The sequence below is a fragment of the Heloderma suspectum genome, chromosome 5 (genome assembly GCF_057233095.1).
Source record: "Heloderma suspectum isolate Gila_16-S chromosome 5, 16-S_ref, whole genome shotgun sequence".
Lineage (NCBI taxonomy): Eukaryota > Metazoa > Chordata > Lepidosauria > Squamata > Helodermatidae > Heloderma > Heloderma suspectum.
Window position 1 is genome coordinate 64,542,578 of NC_139462.1, and position 18,229 is coordinate 64,560,806.

The window sequence follows — 18,229 nt, forward strand, 5'->3', positions numbered from 1 at the left end:
TGCAGTTCTTGTTGCCAATGCTCTGGGTGCTATGCATGGGAAAAGCTAGTCTCCAAAACCACCAACAGCAACCACACATTTGGAAAAGACCTCTAATGTTACTTCTCCTTTTCATCAGGCTAATGCATGCATTAAAGGAGATGTTTTGTTATATGCTGTTATATATGAGAGTACTAGTAGCTAGTCATGAGGTGTTTTTTTTTTCAAAATTTGCATTATAGAACACAGCTCTAGATAAAGAAAGACAGATCTTCTACAACAAGCGCTGCCAGGACTCTGGTCAAGCTGCTGTGAACCAAACCGTCATGATAAATGCTGCAGATCACGAACCTCCTTTGGTTGATCTCAAGATGTTCTTCCCTGCTGCTTCTGAGCCACTCAAACTCTCTACATGCCCAGTCTCGGCATGTCATGATGCTACTGCAGGATTCATTTAAGACAAGTTCCACTCAAGTCCACTGCTAGGTCAGGATTCTATCTGCTACCATTCTCTTCCCTTCACTACTGTAGTTTGTTCACATCTGTTTGAAAAGGATCGGGTAGCACATACGGTAGTTTTTAGTACTCTGGCCATCACGTTTGGAAATTCTTATCTTTTTCAAAATGTAGTGTTAAATATAATTTCAAACAATATTGGAATGAGAATGAATTAATCTTCTCTGGTGGTAGTTCTATTGTGAAATACAAACTTTAAATAAAAAGAACTATTAAGAGGCCTTACCCAGCAAACTCTGGGCTTTAAAAAAATACCGGAGAAGAAAACTGGGAAGCTCTAATTATTCTTTTATGCAACTTTAGAGTTCCAGTTCTGGAGTTACTTTGGGGAGGCAAGACTGGTCCCTGTGAACAATCTGTTCAATACTGAAAACCAAGTTGTGTGAGTAAGAGTGAATGTATGAAAGGGTGGGAGTGTCTTATTATTAAAAGTTTTGATTTGAAATTAAAGTTTAGGTAACATAAGCTTTCCATATGGAATTGAATACAAAAGTAGCACTATCATGGGGCAATTGTTCCCCTCCCCATCTGGAAGAGGGTATGAAGACTACAGTCAATTAAGCTTTTTCAGTCACTGTTGCTCTGCGCAAACTGTCTCCTGCCAATAGAAAGTTTGCTGCATGTTGCTTTACTTAAAATGGAGCAGTATATTTAGAGCAAGCTAACTAAAACAATTAACCGCTGGTCACCAACACAGAATGCTTTTGTCATTTTGTTTTTTCATTAGCCCACTCCTTATAACTTCAGAGAGAGCTGGCATATTTGGGGGAGCAGTGATGCTGAAAGGTGCAGTCAAGCGTAGATGGAGTTGTATCTTACCTTAATGCTTGTTTCAAAATTGTATGTACTCTGCTTGTTTCCTTTTGCTCCTTTTTAACAATTCTGGATCATTTTCTATTAGCCTTTACTTTACATTAGAACTGTAAGACCTGCAATAAACATTCTTCTTGAAAAGAGTAAGTGGTAATTTTTGAGAATTTAGAAAGCCAGTCCAATGTGGGTGCTAACGTTGATTTCCTTTTGTCCTGCATGCCAATTATGTTTTCAAAGTGGACAATGTTGATTTGCTCCAAATAAGGCAAGACTGAGCCTTCTGTACATTGAACTCTGAGGCTGCAATCTTATGTTTCCTTACCTGGGGTAAGTCCTATTGAACACAGTGGGACTTACTTATAAGTAAAGTGTGATCTCACTCTAAGCTGCCAGTCCCCAAACATGAACCATTTTTTCTTACGAGGAGTGACAAATGTATTAATACAGGTGACTATTCAGTCTCCACCCAAAATTGCTGTGGGGGCTAGCATTTTCAAGTCCTGCAAAACCTAAAGGTTTTTATTTACTTTTGGTAGTGCTGTACCAAAAAACAGACTTAAGCTCTGATTGGTCACCGTCAGTGTGATTTGAGGCCACCTGTGCCCCATTCCCATTGTAAAATTAGTCACACTGTGGTAGCAAAGCAGTCCTGCTAAATTGCCTGAGAACCAGTCTGTTAAAGGTTTAATCTGTTTTTGAAATAGGAGATGACCTAAAGCCAGTGACAGAATAGCTGCTGAGGTCAGTAAATTTCTGGATTTTCTGGTGGTTTTTCGGACAGCTTCTGCAATTCTCTGGCCATCTTAATTGAATGTAATTTTTCAAAACTCCTGTTTGCTTTGACAATGCTTGTGCAGAAATGGGATTCCATAAGATTGTACCAAAAATTACTGGACAAGAATCCAGTGAGCAATGTATGTCTGAAGTCTGTCTACTGAATTTTAGTGTGAACACCTTTTCTCACACATTTCAATTCTCCAGAATCTTTGGATCCCTCTGGTGTGGTCTCATTTTTTATATTATCATGTTAACTCCACCACCAGCAGCCCATGCCAGTGGCAAACACAGGAAGCTATCTTAGACAAAGTCAGACTATGTTCTCACAGGCTCAGGACTTTCCCATTATGTGCTACCTGATGATTATTATTTTTTTACACGGGAGATGAACCTGGGACCGTCTCCTGCTGATTTATGGTTCTGGTCCCATCGCCTCATTCATGTTTTGGATTAAGGTCAATAGTCCCCATGAAGTTAACATTAGGAACTCTTGTAACATATAGCTGGGCAGCAATTTGAATGTCTGTTACTAGTAACTTTCTTGGAAGAACATATGTGCTGCTTGTCAAACTCTACTACATCATCCAGTATAATCAAGTCAGGCTGGAATACTAACACTTCAGACTTAAGTAATCTGTAATCAGTTTTCAGTCAACATAAACAAGATCAGGAAAAGCACCATAAATACGCTGAACCAATGCTTCTGTAGCTTAGACTTGTATTGATACTGGATTAATCAATCCAGTTGGTTAACTGTATCAACTGACCTAGGCAGAATGACCCTTATTGTATACTTCAGTCTTAAGTGTCATACAGTGCTTTGTAATAAAATTTAGTGAAAGCTTTTTTTCCCTCCACTCTGATGTCTTTAATCCTTGGAGCTATGGAGTTATGTTCAGACAGTTAAAGATATCCTACCTTTTTTCCCAGAGCAGTATGACAACTATGGAAGTCTGACATTGATTTTGGATTTTAGGAAGAAACTAACTCTAAGTTGTTCTAATTACTTTAAAAAAAAGCATTCCTTTCATCAACTGGGTTCACAACACGACAACCCGTACCCAAGGTTGCGTGTGGGTTGTCACTGTAGTGCTAACAGCTGCTCTGACAAACCATGGTTTGTTAACCACAAACAACCCATGAAGAGAACCCATGGTTTGTTGTTAGATTGTGGTTTCTTCATGGGTAACAACTTATGGTTCAACACCCCACTTTCAACCAGTACTCAACCTTGAGTTGTCCCAAGCATTGTCTCTTATCACAGGGGTGGGCAACTTGTGGCCCTGCAGATGTTGTTGGGCTCCAACTCCCATCAGCCCCAGGTACTGCACTTAATGGTCAGGTTGATGGGAGTTGTAGTACAACAATATTTGGCAGGCCATCTGTTGCCCACTCCCTGCATTAACTTTTCTATTAAAACTTTCCTAGGTTGTGGGTTGCCATAGGCAATTGGCACATTGGGTGTAAGCACAGAATAGTAAATCTGAATCTTATTCCCTTAGAGGGACCGTGGAAGGAGAGAGAATTGTTGTGCTCAATGTCTGAAACCAAGCACTTTTGACATGTCTTCAGCTTCAAAAGCTTGCACCAATGGGAGGAGTGCCTTTTAAATTGGCTTTTCCTTCTCTGTGTTTTTCTAACAAAAACTTTTTTTTTAATGAGTAGAATTTTGTTATCTGGAACTTGATTGCTCAATGTCATAAGGACTTTCACCATTATACATATAAGCATTTTATCAGAACTCTGGCCTAATCTGATGTTTTAAGTAACTTACAAATTCAAATAGTCTCTACTATTTCATGAAATATCCCTGGTCCAATGACACACTGCAAGTGAGTGAACAATTATCCACAGTCAAGGCTACTCCCACCATCAGTTGCATGGGGATTGGATCTGGGGTAGCACAAGTGTAGTCATAAACCACAAACCTCAGGTCACCTGTAGCAGCGACCGGGTCCAAAACAAAAGTCGGTAGGGAATTACAGAACCAACCTTTAAAAGAAAAATCCCAGACAGACAACAGGATTACAATGTTGTCACAAAGCCTATGTTTTCCTAAGGGAAGTGAAGTCTTTGTTTTATATCAGCAAGACAAAATTTCAGTGCAGTGAATGATACATTAAATTACAAATCCCTTTTTATTTAATTTCTTATTTCAAACTGAGTTTTCCCCTTTCAGATATTTATTTAAAGTGAGAGTAGTTGAACACTAGGAAAAGCAACAACAATGGGAACTCCTTCAAGTAAGCAGCTGAAGAAAATTATATACCAATATAGATATGGAATGTAAGTTTCAAATCTTAATAAAGCACAACATACAAAGTAGTTATTTATGCAATACAGACCTACAAAACAATACAATTCCTTTCACAAATATTTTCACAGAATTCTGCACAGCAATCTCGTAGAAAAAGTAGAATTTATGCAACAGCAAAATAACATTGTTCCTTAGTATAAATTCAATTTCCTAAGAGCTGGAAGAGAGGGCATTCTGAATTGTCATGATTGGACCAGGGAATAATGTAAATATGCCTTGTTTTCATAAGCAGTACTGGGCAGTGGCTTGTGCTACACAGCTCTCACAAGCTGTGTTACAATGGAAATAAAAGCTTTTGCCTTTATAGCATCCGTAAGCAGAGTTGTAATAATCTTCTGGCTCCGGCCTAATTCTTTTTAGGCAAATAGAAGGTGTCCTTTGAATCTGCACATGATTTCAAAGGGTGCAGAAGTTGATAATGGAAGGATATAGCCAAAGTCCTCAAGGCAAAGCTTGCTTTTGAGGAACAATGCACTTTTGGGTATGCACTGAAGAAAGGACTGGGGGCAGGGGAATAAGGACTTGCATTTGATATATCAACTCTGTTGTTGATTTCTTCATCAACTGCACAACAAAACAGCAAACGAAAAAAAAATCCCACAAACTAATAATCTAGACTTAGAAGCATGCTTGATCATTACAGTGATGGAAACAAAACTACATTTGTCATAATTTAAATATTCATGATTCCCAGAAATTCAGTGCTTGAAATAGTACAATCATTGTAAAGGTACAAGACAAAAATTTGGTATGGGTAAGCCCAGTTTAAAACGCCAGTATTATAACCAATGTCCGGTATTATAACCAAATTCCCATTGTTAAAATCAAACATTCCCCAAGATTATAAAGATTTACATGAGAAACATGTTTCATAATATAGCTAGTATAAGAATTTTAGCCATCTTATTTAGGTCTCTTCCCCGTACATGGATCAAAATAGACTTACTATGACTAAAAATATAGATTTTCTTTTTAAGCTACAGAACCCCAGCAGCCATTTTCTGCTTCTTCCCTTCCCCCCAACCCCAAAGTCAAGCAAGGTCTACAAAAATAGCAATTAACTTTAAAAAATAGCATCTCCCAGCAATTTTAAGTTACATTCAGATGTTATATTAACTATTTATAAGAACTGAGGCTCTGGTAAGATACTGAAGAGAGACTTGCTAGTCTTCATCTGACAGCTGCTGCATATGCTGGTCGGCTTAGTTCCAACATCAGTATCTGGTTTGGTATTCGTGATGCCACCTGTTAAAATCATTGTAGAAAAGCACTATGCTACCAGAAGCCATGCCTGTCATTATACACCTACAAAGAAAAAAGAGAAAATAAAAACAGTGAAAAGGCTACAGTACCTTTATGTTGAAGGAGTATTTAACCACATACATACTTTACCAGCATTAAGCTAAAATTCTATAACATTTACTGATATTAACAATCCTAACAATTTTTCTCAATGGAACATAGAATGTATCTGGTAGTAGACACCATTGGGATAGATGGGGGAGGATACACTCCAGATGTGAAAAGCACACACCATTTTGAAACTGGTTTAAGTAAACTGATGGTAGCTTAAAATATTCTGCATTCAATTTTAATGGAATTTAAACGATATCTATCTCAGATTATTTAGTAATTAAAACATTTATGAACTGCCTTTCTGCCCAAAAGGGTCCCCAAGGCAATCTGTATCTTTTAAAAACCATTTTAAAACAATCTCATCACAAAACAAACGAAGAATGGCACAAGTCATCTTAAAAACATGCCGAGAGTGGAATAAAAATACTTAAACCCCATCAAAAGCCAACATAAACAAAATGGTCTTTATGGTACACCTAGAGCTGGGCAAAGATGGAGTGCCAATCTAACCTCCTTGGGGGGGGGGGAGTTCTGTAAACTGCAGCACTGCCACAGAAAAGGCCGTGTTCTGTGGCCCCATCAATCTATCCTTCCTTTCTGGTGGAATATATAACACAGCTTTTGAAGAAGATGGTAAATTCAGCAACGGTATGGCATAGATCAGTCTTCTAATAAAAGTGCTTTCTCAGTGGTCCTTTTCATTTTGTCCTTGTCAGCTAGCTGATCTGCTCCAAATGAAGCTGACGAAAATTGGTATTATTAGTTAAGGTCACCAAACTGACCAACTCTCACCTTTGGTCATATGAAAGAGCCATAGATCGGATTCCAGCATCACAACCAGGATAGGCAAAAAGCTGCTTGAGGTCACACACTTGCCACACCATAACAACTCCATTGTCTCCTCCTGTAAGGAGGTACTGGCCATCCCGGCTCAGCTGAATTGCCTAGAAAAGAGAAAGGTATGACTACCATTAAAATAGCAACTTTCACTATTCAGCTATTTATTCCCTTTCTTACCATTTAACAAGAATGGATTCTTTTGGTACAACGGTGGGATAAAACATATAAATGCAGAGAGAGGGAGAAAGGAGATGGAAGGAGGAAAGTTGGGTAAATACATCATGGAAAGTTGCAAATATGATACTTTATTAATTTGTTATGTAATATACACATTTTAAAATGAGCCACAGCAACAGTACTTCCTATAAAAGTCACACATTTTTTCTTCCCATTCTTCTTAGATTCTAGCTGTTACTCATCTCTAGGATTGTGATGGGAATGCAGACTGATACTTTCTACTGCTGCTAATCCTTTAACGGATTTGCTTGCACAAATGTGAGTGTTGGTCAATGACAAATCCAACTCCTGCATGGCCAAGTCCAGAACTGTGATGAAATCATGATTCTCTTTCCTAATCCCTAAGCACAAGGACTTAGGTATTCAAAGTCAAAGCACAGTTTCAAGGCCAATATGCACAGGTGGTCTTATGGGAAACAGCTGCACTCTTTCAGAGGATCCAGTCTCCACAAGACATATAACGTCGCTATTTCAGTCTGTGATGGAAGCTTGCCAGCTTCATACCTATGTGCACACAGATGGGAATGATCGCAGAGATAGAACATGCATTGCTTATCTGCACCGTTCCAGGGGCTATGCTGCCACCAGATTTTACTGCATCATGTCATCCCTGCTTTTTTGGTAGGCTTCTGCCCTGCTGTTCTTGTACTAATGCCCCAAACTTGGAGAGTGAGATATTCTTGTGCATATGTACTGTTAAACCTTTTGTCTCAAGGAAACAAATTCTAAATTAAACACCAAGTGGTATTCATCAGAAAAAAATAGTGGAATACTAACAGCTAAGAGAAGCTGCATAGGATGAAGCTGTCCATCAGCTGTCTTTCCTACATTATTCCTCAACATGCATCTCCTCTCAGACCTGAGTGGTCCCCACTACAGGGGGTTAATGTCTCCAAGATAAGCCTCATGTAGTCCAGCATGAGAGGTGTAACGAATGACCACATGAAGAATCACTGATTATTTTTCACATGTTAGGAACTGTTCCTCCATTAAGCACAAACACGAAACCATGAAACCTTGACTTTACTGAATTTCTAACTTTGGGAATATGCTGTTTTACACTAATAAGCATATAACATTATTTATTATTTAATTTTCTGTTCTTAGTTTCAATCAAGATACCTTTCACTCTCTGAATTTAAACCCAAGTAGCTGCTACAGAATTATATGTAAATAAGGCAGGAAAGCAACATTCCCTAAGCCTGAACACAATTAACTGCTAGGAACCACAGGAATATAGGAGGCGCCTTATCCTAAGTCAGACAATTGGTCCATCAGGCTCAGTATTATCTACACAAGGACCTCAGCCTAATTTCACAGTTCCCATTTCACAGTTCTCAAAAAGGGGTGAAGGCTAGATCTGGTTAAAAGCACTTGCTTAAGAGTAGGGAAAGTGTGGACTGGAAACAGGGGATCCACAAATGTCTGTTGTACACTTCAAACCCTGAGGATCAGCTTGCTAAGTGGGCTTCCCTTTTTCCTGACCTCCCCCCCGCAATTGCTCAAATCGCAATTTGCACAAACCACAATTTGCACAAATTGCAAAACCTTGGTGGGGGGTGCAAAAATATCCCAGAAACTGAAAAAAAAAAAAACTTAATTCAGTCTGCCCTCGCATACAGGAATGGACATGCTGCAGAAATCCATCAGGCTTGAATGGAATGGATTTCCCAGTGACAGACATCCCTACCAGTCATATACCAAGAACATTTCCAGCAGAAGCTTGTTCAACTTTAAAAAGAAAAGAAGAAAAAGTATTTCTATGTCATTTTTACTAGATAGTTTGCCCCATTATTTCTTCTCCTTTGTTTGTTTTTGCTCTTGTAAGTTAGGAAGTTCTTTCCCCGTACCGAACCTAAATCTATTTCCTAGTAGTTTACACACATTGCTTGTTCTACTGCCATGGGAACAAGCAACCATTTACCTTGTGATTGCTGTTTAAAAATTAGGCTCTCTAATTTTTAATTTAATTTTAGGCTCTCTTCCCTAAAATTAGGTTCTCTATGTAGAATGTATTAAGCTGTCACCATGAAGTGACTACATCTTTCCACCAGTGGTATCAGTGGATAGAACAAAGAATTGTTCTCCTTTCTGAAAACCTTTTGTGCATTTGAATCCTACCTTTATCTCCCCCTAGGGGTGCACGAAAGTCACCTGGTCTCGCAGCTTTTCGCGGTGGGGGGGAAGCACTTCGCTGCTGTCCCCCTGAAGTTCAGGCTGGGGGGGGGAGGCTTCCTGCCTCGCCCGGCCGAAATTCAGGCCGGGGGGGAGGCTTCCCGCCTCGCCCGGCCGAAATTCAGGCCGGGGAGGAGGCGCCTCGCCTTGCCCGGCCGCGAAATAAAAAGTTAAAAAAAAAAACGCCCCCGTGATAGGCTACGTGACGATTAACGTAGCCTATCACAGCTAGATCTGCAAAGTCAGCCGTGATAGGCTACGTAAATCGTCACATAGCCTATCACGGGTGACTTAAAAAAAAAAAGCGCGTACGCAAATGGCAGCCCCCATAGGGAGCCGCCATTCGCGTTCTTTATTTGGTCGCTGTAGTCTACGTAAATCTTTACGTAGACTACGGCGAAAATAAAGGCAACGCAAATAGCGTTGCCCTTATTTTCACCGTAGTCTACGTAATCTTTACGTAGACTACAGCGACCAAATAAGGAATGTGAATGGCGGCTCCCTATGGGGGCCGCCATTAGCCGTACACGCTTTTTAATTCAAATTGCAAGGAAAAGATTATGTCAGTGAGCCCATGTAGCATTGGGGAGTGTGTGGGGGAGATAGGGATGGCAGAGAATTTCTCCCCGAAACTTCGGGGGGCCGAGCGCCAACGTGTTCGGCCCCCTGAAGAAGTTTCGGGGAGAAATTCTCCGCACCCCCCCGCCCCCTGCACCCCCTATTTGCTATTTGCGTTGCCTTTATTTTCGCCGTAGTCTACGTAAAGATTTACGTAGACTACAGCGACCAAATAAGGAACGCGAATGGCGGCTCCCTATGGGGGCCGCCATTAGCCGTACGCGCTTTTTAATTTTTTTTTTAAAGTCACCCGTGATAGGCTACGTGACGATTTACGTAGCCTATCACGGCTGACTTTGCAGATCTAGCCGTGATAGGCTACGTTAATCGTCACGTAGCCTATCACGGGGGCATTTTTTTTTTCTTTTATTGGAATGGCGGTGGCGGCAGCCAGTTGAAAGATCAGCTGCCGCCCCTGACGAAGACCCGACGAACTGCTGCCGGGACCCGCCGCCGGGAGGGACATTCGGGAAAGGTAAGTCCCGTCCCGGGGGGGGGGGTGCAGGGGGCGGGGGGGTGCGGAGAATTTCTCCCCGAAACTTCTTCAGGGGGCCGAACACGTTGGCGCTCGGCCCCCCGAAGTTTCGGGGAGACATTCTCTGCCATCCCTATCTCCCCCACACACTCCCCAATGCTACATGGGCTCACTGACATAATCTTTTCCTTGCAATTTGAATTTTAAAGCCTTTATCATTTTCACAGCTATTTCTGGATCCTTTCCAGCTTGGCAACACCGTTCTTGAATTGTAGGGGCCAGACGATGAAATCTTTTCTACTGCTGAATAGGGTTGGACACTATTATTTCTTAAAGCCTAGAATAGACATAGAAATGGCTTTTTTAAAAAAATTGAAGGTGATATAAGTGAGGAATGTGGGTGCATAATATTGGCAATGATCTCTCAGTCATCCTTTTTCATAAATTGCTCTAAAGACCTGCATAAGCTATTTGACTAAAGACAACAGCAAAAAAAAAAGACATGAGTGTGTTCATTATGGGAAATGATGCTTCCATCATACAGACTTCGAGTCTGAACAGCTATTGTCTATCCAAGTTTTCTAACCCACTTCTCCATGGCTGGAACTCGCTTCCAACATATTAAAATTCACAATCTTAAGAATAGTCTAAAATAGCATTAGCTATTATTTACTATTTAATAGTGAACTCCGGTACTGAGTTTACTTATTTTAGAAAAATTATACTCTACCCTTCCAGTGCATTTATATTGCTCAGAGCAACTTACAACAATTAAAACAATTTCATAAAAGAAATAAAAAACAGCAGCACAAAACCAGAACAAACTTGGTAGATAAAAACAGTCTAAAATGTCTACCTCATAAAAATCATCTACCTGGCAAGATAAAAGTTAAAACAAACAAACAAACAACAACAAAGAGGTAACTAAATGGATCTCATGGGATAAGGGATTCCACAGTCTGTGCATGGCCACCAGGAAGGCCCTCTCCCTTGTTCCAATCAGGCTCCAGCCTCTCTAATAGGTGTTAGTGGATGGGCAGGCTGGTATGAGAGGAAACGTTTCTTCAGGTATCCCAAACCCAAAGGACCATTAGGGCTTTAAACGTAACAACACTTGAACTGTGTCCAGAAACAATTTGACAACCAGTGGGCCTGTGGCAGAATAGGTGTAATATGATCCCATGGGCAAGTGCTCACTAACATCCCTACTGAAGATCCCAAAAACTCTTTAAAGGTAACCCGCGTAGAGTGCACTGCAGTAATCCAATCCGGGTGTAATTAAGTCATGCCAGGTCTACTCAGGAATGGGCACAGCTGTCACATCAGTATAAACTGGGAAAAGATACCTCTGACCATAGGCGCTATCTGGGCATCCAGATGCAAAGCGCTATTTAGGTGTACTCCCCAACTGTGTACTTGATTTTTCAAGGGGAGTGCTCCCCCATCCAAAACAGACCAAATCCCTACTTCAGAAAAGCAAACTCTCCTGACCAAAAGGCCCCTCTGTCTCATCTAGAATAGGATTCAATATATTCACCCTCCTCATCCAGGCCAGGTCAGGGCATCAACAGCTTCTCTGGTATTCGATGAAAAGGAGAAATGTATCATTTCATCTGCATATTGATGACAACACATTCCAAACCCAAATGGCCAAGACATCAAACAGGAGTCCCCTCGTATGGTCTTCTGTAAATGACCCCCAACAAAGGACCAAAACGACGATAAAACAATGCCTCCTAAACCCAACCTATCCTGGTAATCCAAAAGGATACTATGGTTGGATGGTATCAAACACTGCTGAAAGGTCCAGCAGAACCAACAGGAATGAACTATTCCTGTCCCACTCCCAGCATATAGTCTGCCAAGGCAACCAAATCTATCTCATTCCCAATACCAGGCCTGAGGATGGATTGAAATGGGATTAGATTATTTATTTCATCTGAGACCCTTGCAGCTGAGATACTACTACACACTCAAGCTCCTTAGCCCAAAATGTAGGATTTGAGACTGGTCAAAAATTATCCAGCATGCTGGGGTCTAGAGAGGGTTTTTTTCAAAAGAGAACTCATGGCAGGTTTTTCAAGACTGGATGAAACTACATCTTCCTTTAAAGAAGCATTTTCTACTCTGCTTACCCACTCTGCCAGGCCTCCACCTGGCTGCTTTAATCAGCCAGGAAGGGCAAGGATTAAGCATGCAAGTGCTTGATCTCGTACTTTCAAGGGCATTGTCCACATACTTCAGCCACACAAATTGAAAAGTTATGATAACTGTGAAGCCAAAATGGGGCTATTGAGAAATAGAAGGGAGGTAGCAACATGCTTGGGGGGAAGTCACAAGTTTTATAGAAGAAGAAACAGTGTTTAGGTTGAAAACACACTGGCACCCAAAATAGCCCACTGAGGAGTGAGCATGCTCGCTGGCCACAGAATGCCAAGTGTTCGTTCGGGAGAAGGAATGGAGCATCTTGAAAGATGGCATGGCTGTTTGGCTGAACAAGAGCACTCCACACTGAAACATTTTGTTACAGGTCCCACTTGTTGCCCCTGTATCTCTCCGGTATATGCCTTTCTTCTTCATACACTTGTGCATTTGGTTCTACTTTGTGATAAGCAAGACTTAAAAATTACCCTTATAAAAGTGTATGTTGTGTTACTTTACTCAGCTGATTGTGGACATTCATCCTAGTATAGTACTGAATTCTACCTAGACCTGAGTCATACTGAACAGTTAATAGTATAATTTAAATATATATATATATATATATATATATATATATATATATATGTGTGTGTGTGTGTGTGTGTGTGTGTGTGTGTTGGTGTGTGTGTCCGTCCGTCCAAATAACTGCAACTAGTTCCATGTACTCAAGATGGGCTTGTATTTATATTTCTTTAAACAGCAGTTCCCCCATGTCACATGGGAAACCGTTTTTGAAATGAAGGGGCTCTTTGAATGTGTTTTATATTATAAGCCCTAGGGAAAGAAAGCTGGTAACAATCTTTTTGTAGAGAAGTGTGGTTTTGAATTACTATTATGCAGTGAGTCAAATATATGCTGTGCTATGGACACTAACATTTTTAACCCATCTGCATTAAATATGGGACAATCAAAATCAGTCACTCAATACAAACTGAATTTTGCCTTAAAATGCAGTATCACCAAACTTCATATCACAGTGGTGATGATTTCTTATTACAAGACCCAATAAGAGCTAGGCATTTTCCATATTAAAAAGAAACTATATTTGCTGCACAGATGTGCTTAGAAGGTAAGTACATCAGTCTTGGGCACATTATATGTGAACAGATGACAACACAGACAGGAGGAAGGATGATGAAGCTGAGCCAGGGACTTGTTTAAAAGAAAATGCTATACTCGTGATATCTAACACACCAAGTGCAATTACTGAAAAGATTATTCATTATAAGCAAAATCAATATCTATTTTTTTCTCATTTCACAAATGGCGATCTCCTAAGGGTATTTTTGAAATTGCAGCGAAGACCGTGACAAATAATTATTTGCTACAGTTATAAAATTCATCTGATGAAAATCCATTAACCTTATGGTTATGGTTCACTTGAGTGTTATACTGGAGGCTTTTTATCAGAGAACTGCTATATTAAAAGGCAAATTAAAGCCATTAATCTTTAACTCTTCTACTACCATTGAATTCTGTGGGTTTCTGTTCTCTTGATTAAATAAAAGATGGGATTTAAAGTTTTACTAGTGTGCCATTTTACTGAGTCATCTAGATGTGGATGAGAAAAACACTGATAGACAGATACATACAGTATGTGTTGGGGGCCAGTCTGTCAAGATTTCAGTTTCCTAATGTGACTCTCAACATCTAGCAAATAAAGGATGCACTTACTCTCAAGAACTGGGCTACAGAAGATATTATTCAATTTAATGTTCTGACGCTGCCTCACTATGAAAGTTACTTGGGATTTTGCTAAGCAGTGATCTAATAATAGCTGATCTTTCTTTCAATATATAGTTCAGATGCACAAACAGTCCTCCAAAGCATACAGCGTAAGGAATGCTCCATATTCTTTTGTTTCTAACTAACACTCCCTTGAAGAGTCTCAAACCTCAGAATCTTGAAAGACCATTATTCTTAAAAACCAGACCTGTCAGCCTGACAACATTGGTATAAAGCAGCAAGAGCCTGTTAGATACTTGACTTTTCAAAACAGACTCAGGAAAGAAAAATAAATTGGTTCCTTTGGGTGGAATAGCATGCTGGCCTTGTTTAGGATAGAATAACTTTAGTTCTCTGGACTGCCTGCCTACTTAGATTTAAGTTACTCATTAAGATATCTAAACACTGAAAGGCAGATATGCTGTGATATGCTGTTAGCCTAAGTTCCACTGAGCAATACAATATTTAAAACAAAAACAGGTGGAAAGCGTTGATTAGACCCTGAGTATATCCAGACAGCCTAAATGTTTTCTTGGTAGCATTTTTTTCGTACTTGTGTACAAGACAGTAAATTAGAAGATTAAACTGTCTGAACATAACAACTGAAAGCTTTAACTTTGTCAACATCCTGCAAGCCAAGCCCATAGTTATACAGGAAAGTATACAGAAGAATTTGAAAAAGGAACTACATTTCTACTTCCTCCACATACTCTATTTTCTACCAGCAACAAACTAAGAAACCGTTGGACTCCAGCGCCTATGGGCAGAGACATTTTGAACACTCTTGTTTTAATCATCCTGTTACCACTTCCCGTGCAGCATGATAAAGTACAGAAGCTCTGGGGGAAAGTCTGTGGATTGTTTAAGACTAAAATTCATCTGGGACTGCTCGGGAAAAATAATAGCATGGTTTGTGTGTACTGCTGGCCTAGAGAGAACAGAATTTCCATTGCATAAAGCAACATTCCCCGAACCTTGAGAATGACAAACACTAAATAAATTGTTTTAGCCAGCACGGGATTGCTAGATATTTTATAGATTTACTGGCCTAGCTGACAACATAATCACAACAGAAAGTGACACATTATCAGCACCGTTACTGTAGGAAAAGGAAAGTAAAATCACACTAAGTACTAGAGAACCTATGGTAAGAAGACCATAAACACTTGAATGTGAATTATGAAAGGGATGACAATTATAAAGGAAAGTATGAATTTATACTACTTTAAATACAGGTGGACATGTGAAATAAGTTACAGAAATTGCTAAATGTACTTTCCCACCATATAAATCTTTCTGCAAACAATTACAGCATGATCCTTCTCCACACAAGGGCACAACTCCTGCATGTACATTGTGTCCATAGGGCTCACTAGAACCCTATTCCCTTCTTTCCACTTTGTGTATGCACAAGTACAAAGTATTACAGGGAAAAGGAGGTCTTACATAATCTCCTATATGAAGTATCCCCCGGCATACAGAGGGCCAAATACAGGACAAGCATCCATTCCCTGCCTTGCTCTTGCAAGCGCCAAAGCAGGGTGTGGGGGAGAGAAAACAAAGCTCTTTTGAGCCCTATGGGGATCATTCCATGCACATTATGCCCTCTTACAGAAAAAGATCATATCGTTATTTCAAGTGATGGAAATGCTCAGGTTTACCCGTACTAATCCAATGCCAATCAATATTGGCTAAGAATCACAAATAACTACCAAAACTATTTCAAATGTCATGTTATACAACCTGCTTCTTGGAGTGGTAACAGTGAGATGTTCACTGTTTTATACTTAGTTGATTGACTTAAATCTTAGAAGAACTAAGGTTTTAGAAAAAAATTAAGTACAAGTGTTCACATTAAAAATACTAATAGATATTTCACATGAAAGTAACTCCTTTAACAACTAGGAACAAAGTCAGGAATACATGTCTGAAAGTCACTTTTATTTATTCTTATCACACACATGCACACACACACTAATCTATACTGAAATACACAATAAGGTAGAATGGTATATATTTTAGAGGAATCATTCCCCTTTACATTTACTAACATACTGCCTGAACATCAAAATGTTACACTTCTAAAATGTAAAAATAAGACAGTGCTGCTCACCCTTATATTATCATCAGTTTCCATCGTGGCCTGCAGTTTCCCGTTCACGCTGAATATGCAGAAATGACCATTGTCATAGTATATGACACAGTGGCCCTCTCTTGATGCCTGGATAAGTTTTGCTTTCAGACAGTTTTCAGGAGCGTCTAATGTCCTCAGTAGATCTCCATTCATAGAATGTATGAGGCATGGTCCTTCTGATGAGAGACAGCAGGGGTGGGGGAAGCCAAACCTTCAGACCTTTGACATCAACTCTTTCTAGAGATACTAGCAAAGTAGATCTGACTTTATTGGATTAACTATGATTGTAATAGGAAAAGTTTGCTAGATACTGTAGAACAGAGGTTATACCTTATAACTCTAGTTATTACATTTTTATCCTGCCCTTCCTTCAGGGAGCTCAGAGCAGCAAGTATGTATCTACGCGATTTTATCTCCACAAAATTCTGAGGGTATGTGACACTGACCCAAGGTCACCCACTTTGCTTCGTGCCCAAGCAGAGATTTGAGCCCGGGCCTCCCTAGTCTTACTCCAACACCCTAAACACTATGCCCCGTTGGCTCTCCAGTGTAGCTGTGATGTGCAACCTTTTTGTTTGGAATACATTTTCCTGATATATTTTATTTTTTTATGTATTACATTTATTACATTTATATCCCACCTTTTTTCCTCTTTAAGGAACCTGAGGTGATGTACATAATCCTCCTCCTCTCCATTTTATCCTCACAACAGCAACCCTGTGAGGTGGGTTGGGCTGAGAGGCAGTGACTGGCCCAAAGTCACCCAGTGAGCTTCCATGGCCGAGTGCGGACTAGAACCCAGATCTCCCGACTCCCAGTCCATCACTCTAGCCACTACACCACACTGGTTCTCACCAGTGTATACACCACACTGGAGCGGTATACAAATATTTGCAATATTTGTATACCACTCCATATATAAAACAGATTTCGGAGCGATGAACATAAAAGATAAAACAGTAAAAGAATAAAAACATTAAAATGTATTAAAATTATGCTTTTTAAAAACATATGTATTTATATCTACGTTTATCCATTACTGTAGAAAATGCATATGTACACATGTAATTTATACCAGAAAGGTTACAGCAGAGATACTACCTTTTTTTTTTTGCCCTAGACTGGCTGGGCAGCCAGATAGAAAAGCAAAGAAATGGCAGTCATTTCTGCTTATTATTCTTGGTAGATATGTTATTAGTTAAGCAAAAGAAACATATAGAAGACCCTAATCAAAACTACTGCTGTGGCATACGACTGTCTGTTGAGCACAGCCCCAGTTCTTTAAACTTGCTTCAACTAAGCCATGCCAACTTGCAAAGTCTCTTGTTGTTAGTTTTAAGCTTCGTTAGTTTTAAGCTTCAGACCCATTAAATCAAAATCGTGTTTTTATACGGCACGCATGTATGTGCTTGTCAGGCAAGATGAATCTATGTGCATGTTTATAGGGAACCATAAGGCAGGACTGGTATGTACTAAAAATGATATGAGAAAATTACAAGGGTAGCAGGTAGATAACAGGATGAAAAAGAAGTGGGGTGGATAAATGAAAGAGGTGTCAATAACAAATGGATTTTTACCAATGTATGAACCAATGCTCCTTTTCTGTTTGTTTTGTGCCACATCAAGAGCCCACAGAGCCCATAGGGGTCAGCAGCTGGCAAACCCTAGACCAAATCCAGACCCTTGAGTAATGTTACTGGCCTTCCCACATCCTAAGTCTAATGGGAAAAAAAGGTGTTTATGAACAGCATCTATGACAGTGAGACTTTGCAGCAAGTATCTTGTGAAACTGAAGATAGGACCCTGGTCCACCATCACTCATTCCTTTGACCTTGTTTGTCTAGTTTACCAGGAAGTGGCCTTACTGGTAAACGAGATCTGACCAAAGGCTATAGGGACAACCTAACTCCTCTACAAGGAATGGGGTTTATATCCATACATGAACAACTAGCTTCATCTGCCCCTTAGCGCTCATGCATTCTAAGGTATGTGCAGTATGATTCTGAAAATATCTGATGGGAGAGATTACCTCTGCTTTTGAGAGTGTATCAACCTACAGAGATTG

General features: G+C 39.9%; 2 protein-coding genes across 8 annotated transcripts in view; one reads left to right on the forward strand and one right to left on the reverse strand.

The window, feature by feature from the left end:
* Positions 1-2,941, forward strand: part of DCLK2 (doublecortin like kinase 2) — a 126,938-nt gene extending 123,997 nt beyond the window's left edge. For 2 of the 3 annotated variants that reach the window (XM_084856253.1, XM_084856256.1), the window contains one exon: positions 222-2,941. In XM_084856253.1, coding sequence (XP_084712379.1) covers positions 222-437 — 216 coding nt within the window. In that variant the 3' untranslated portion in view covers positions 438-2,941. The remainder of the gene's footprint in view (positions 1-221) is intronic. The other variant, XM_084856254.1, reaches the window with a different exon arrangement.
* Positions 2,942-4,195: 1,254 nt separating this feature from the next.
* LRBA (LPS responsive beige-like anchor protein) overlaps positions 4,196-18,229 on the reverse strand; it is a 518,402-nt gene continuing 504,368 nt past the window's right edge. For 3 of the 5 annotated variants that reach the window (XM_084856243.1, XM_084856241.1, XM_084856242.1), the window contains exons 55-57: positions 16,144-16,340; positions 6,551-6,702; positions 4,202-5,707 (exon numbers count right to left, since the gene is read on the reverse strand). In XM_084856243.1, the coding sequence (XP_084712369.1) occupies positions 5,617-5,707; positions 6,551-6,702; positions 16,144-16,340 (440 nt within the window). In that variant the 3' untranslated portion in view covers positions 4,202-5,616. Of the gene's footprint in view, positions 5,708-6,550; positions 6,703-16,143; positions 16,341-18,229 lie in introns of all 5 variants that reach the window. The other 2 variants (XM_084856247.1, XM_084856246.1) reach the window with 1 other exon arrangement.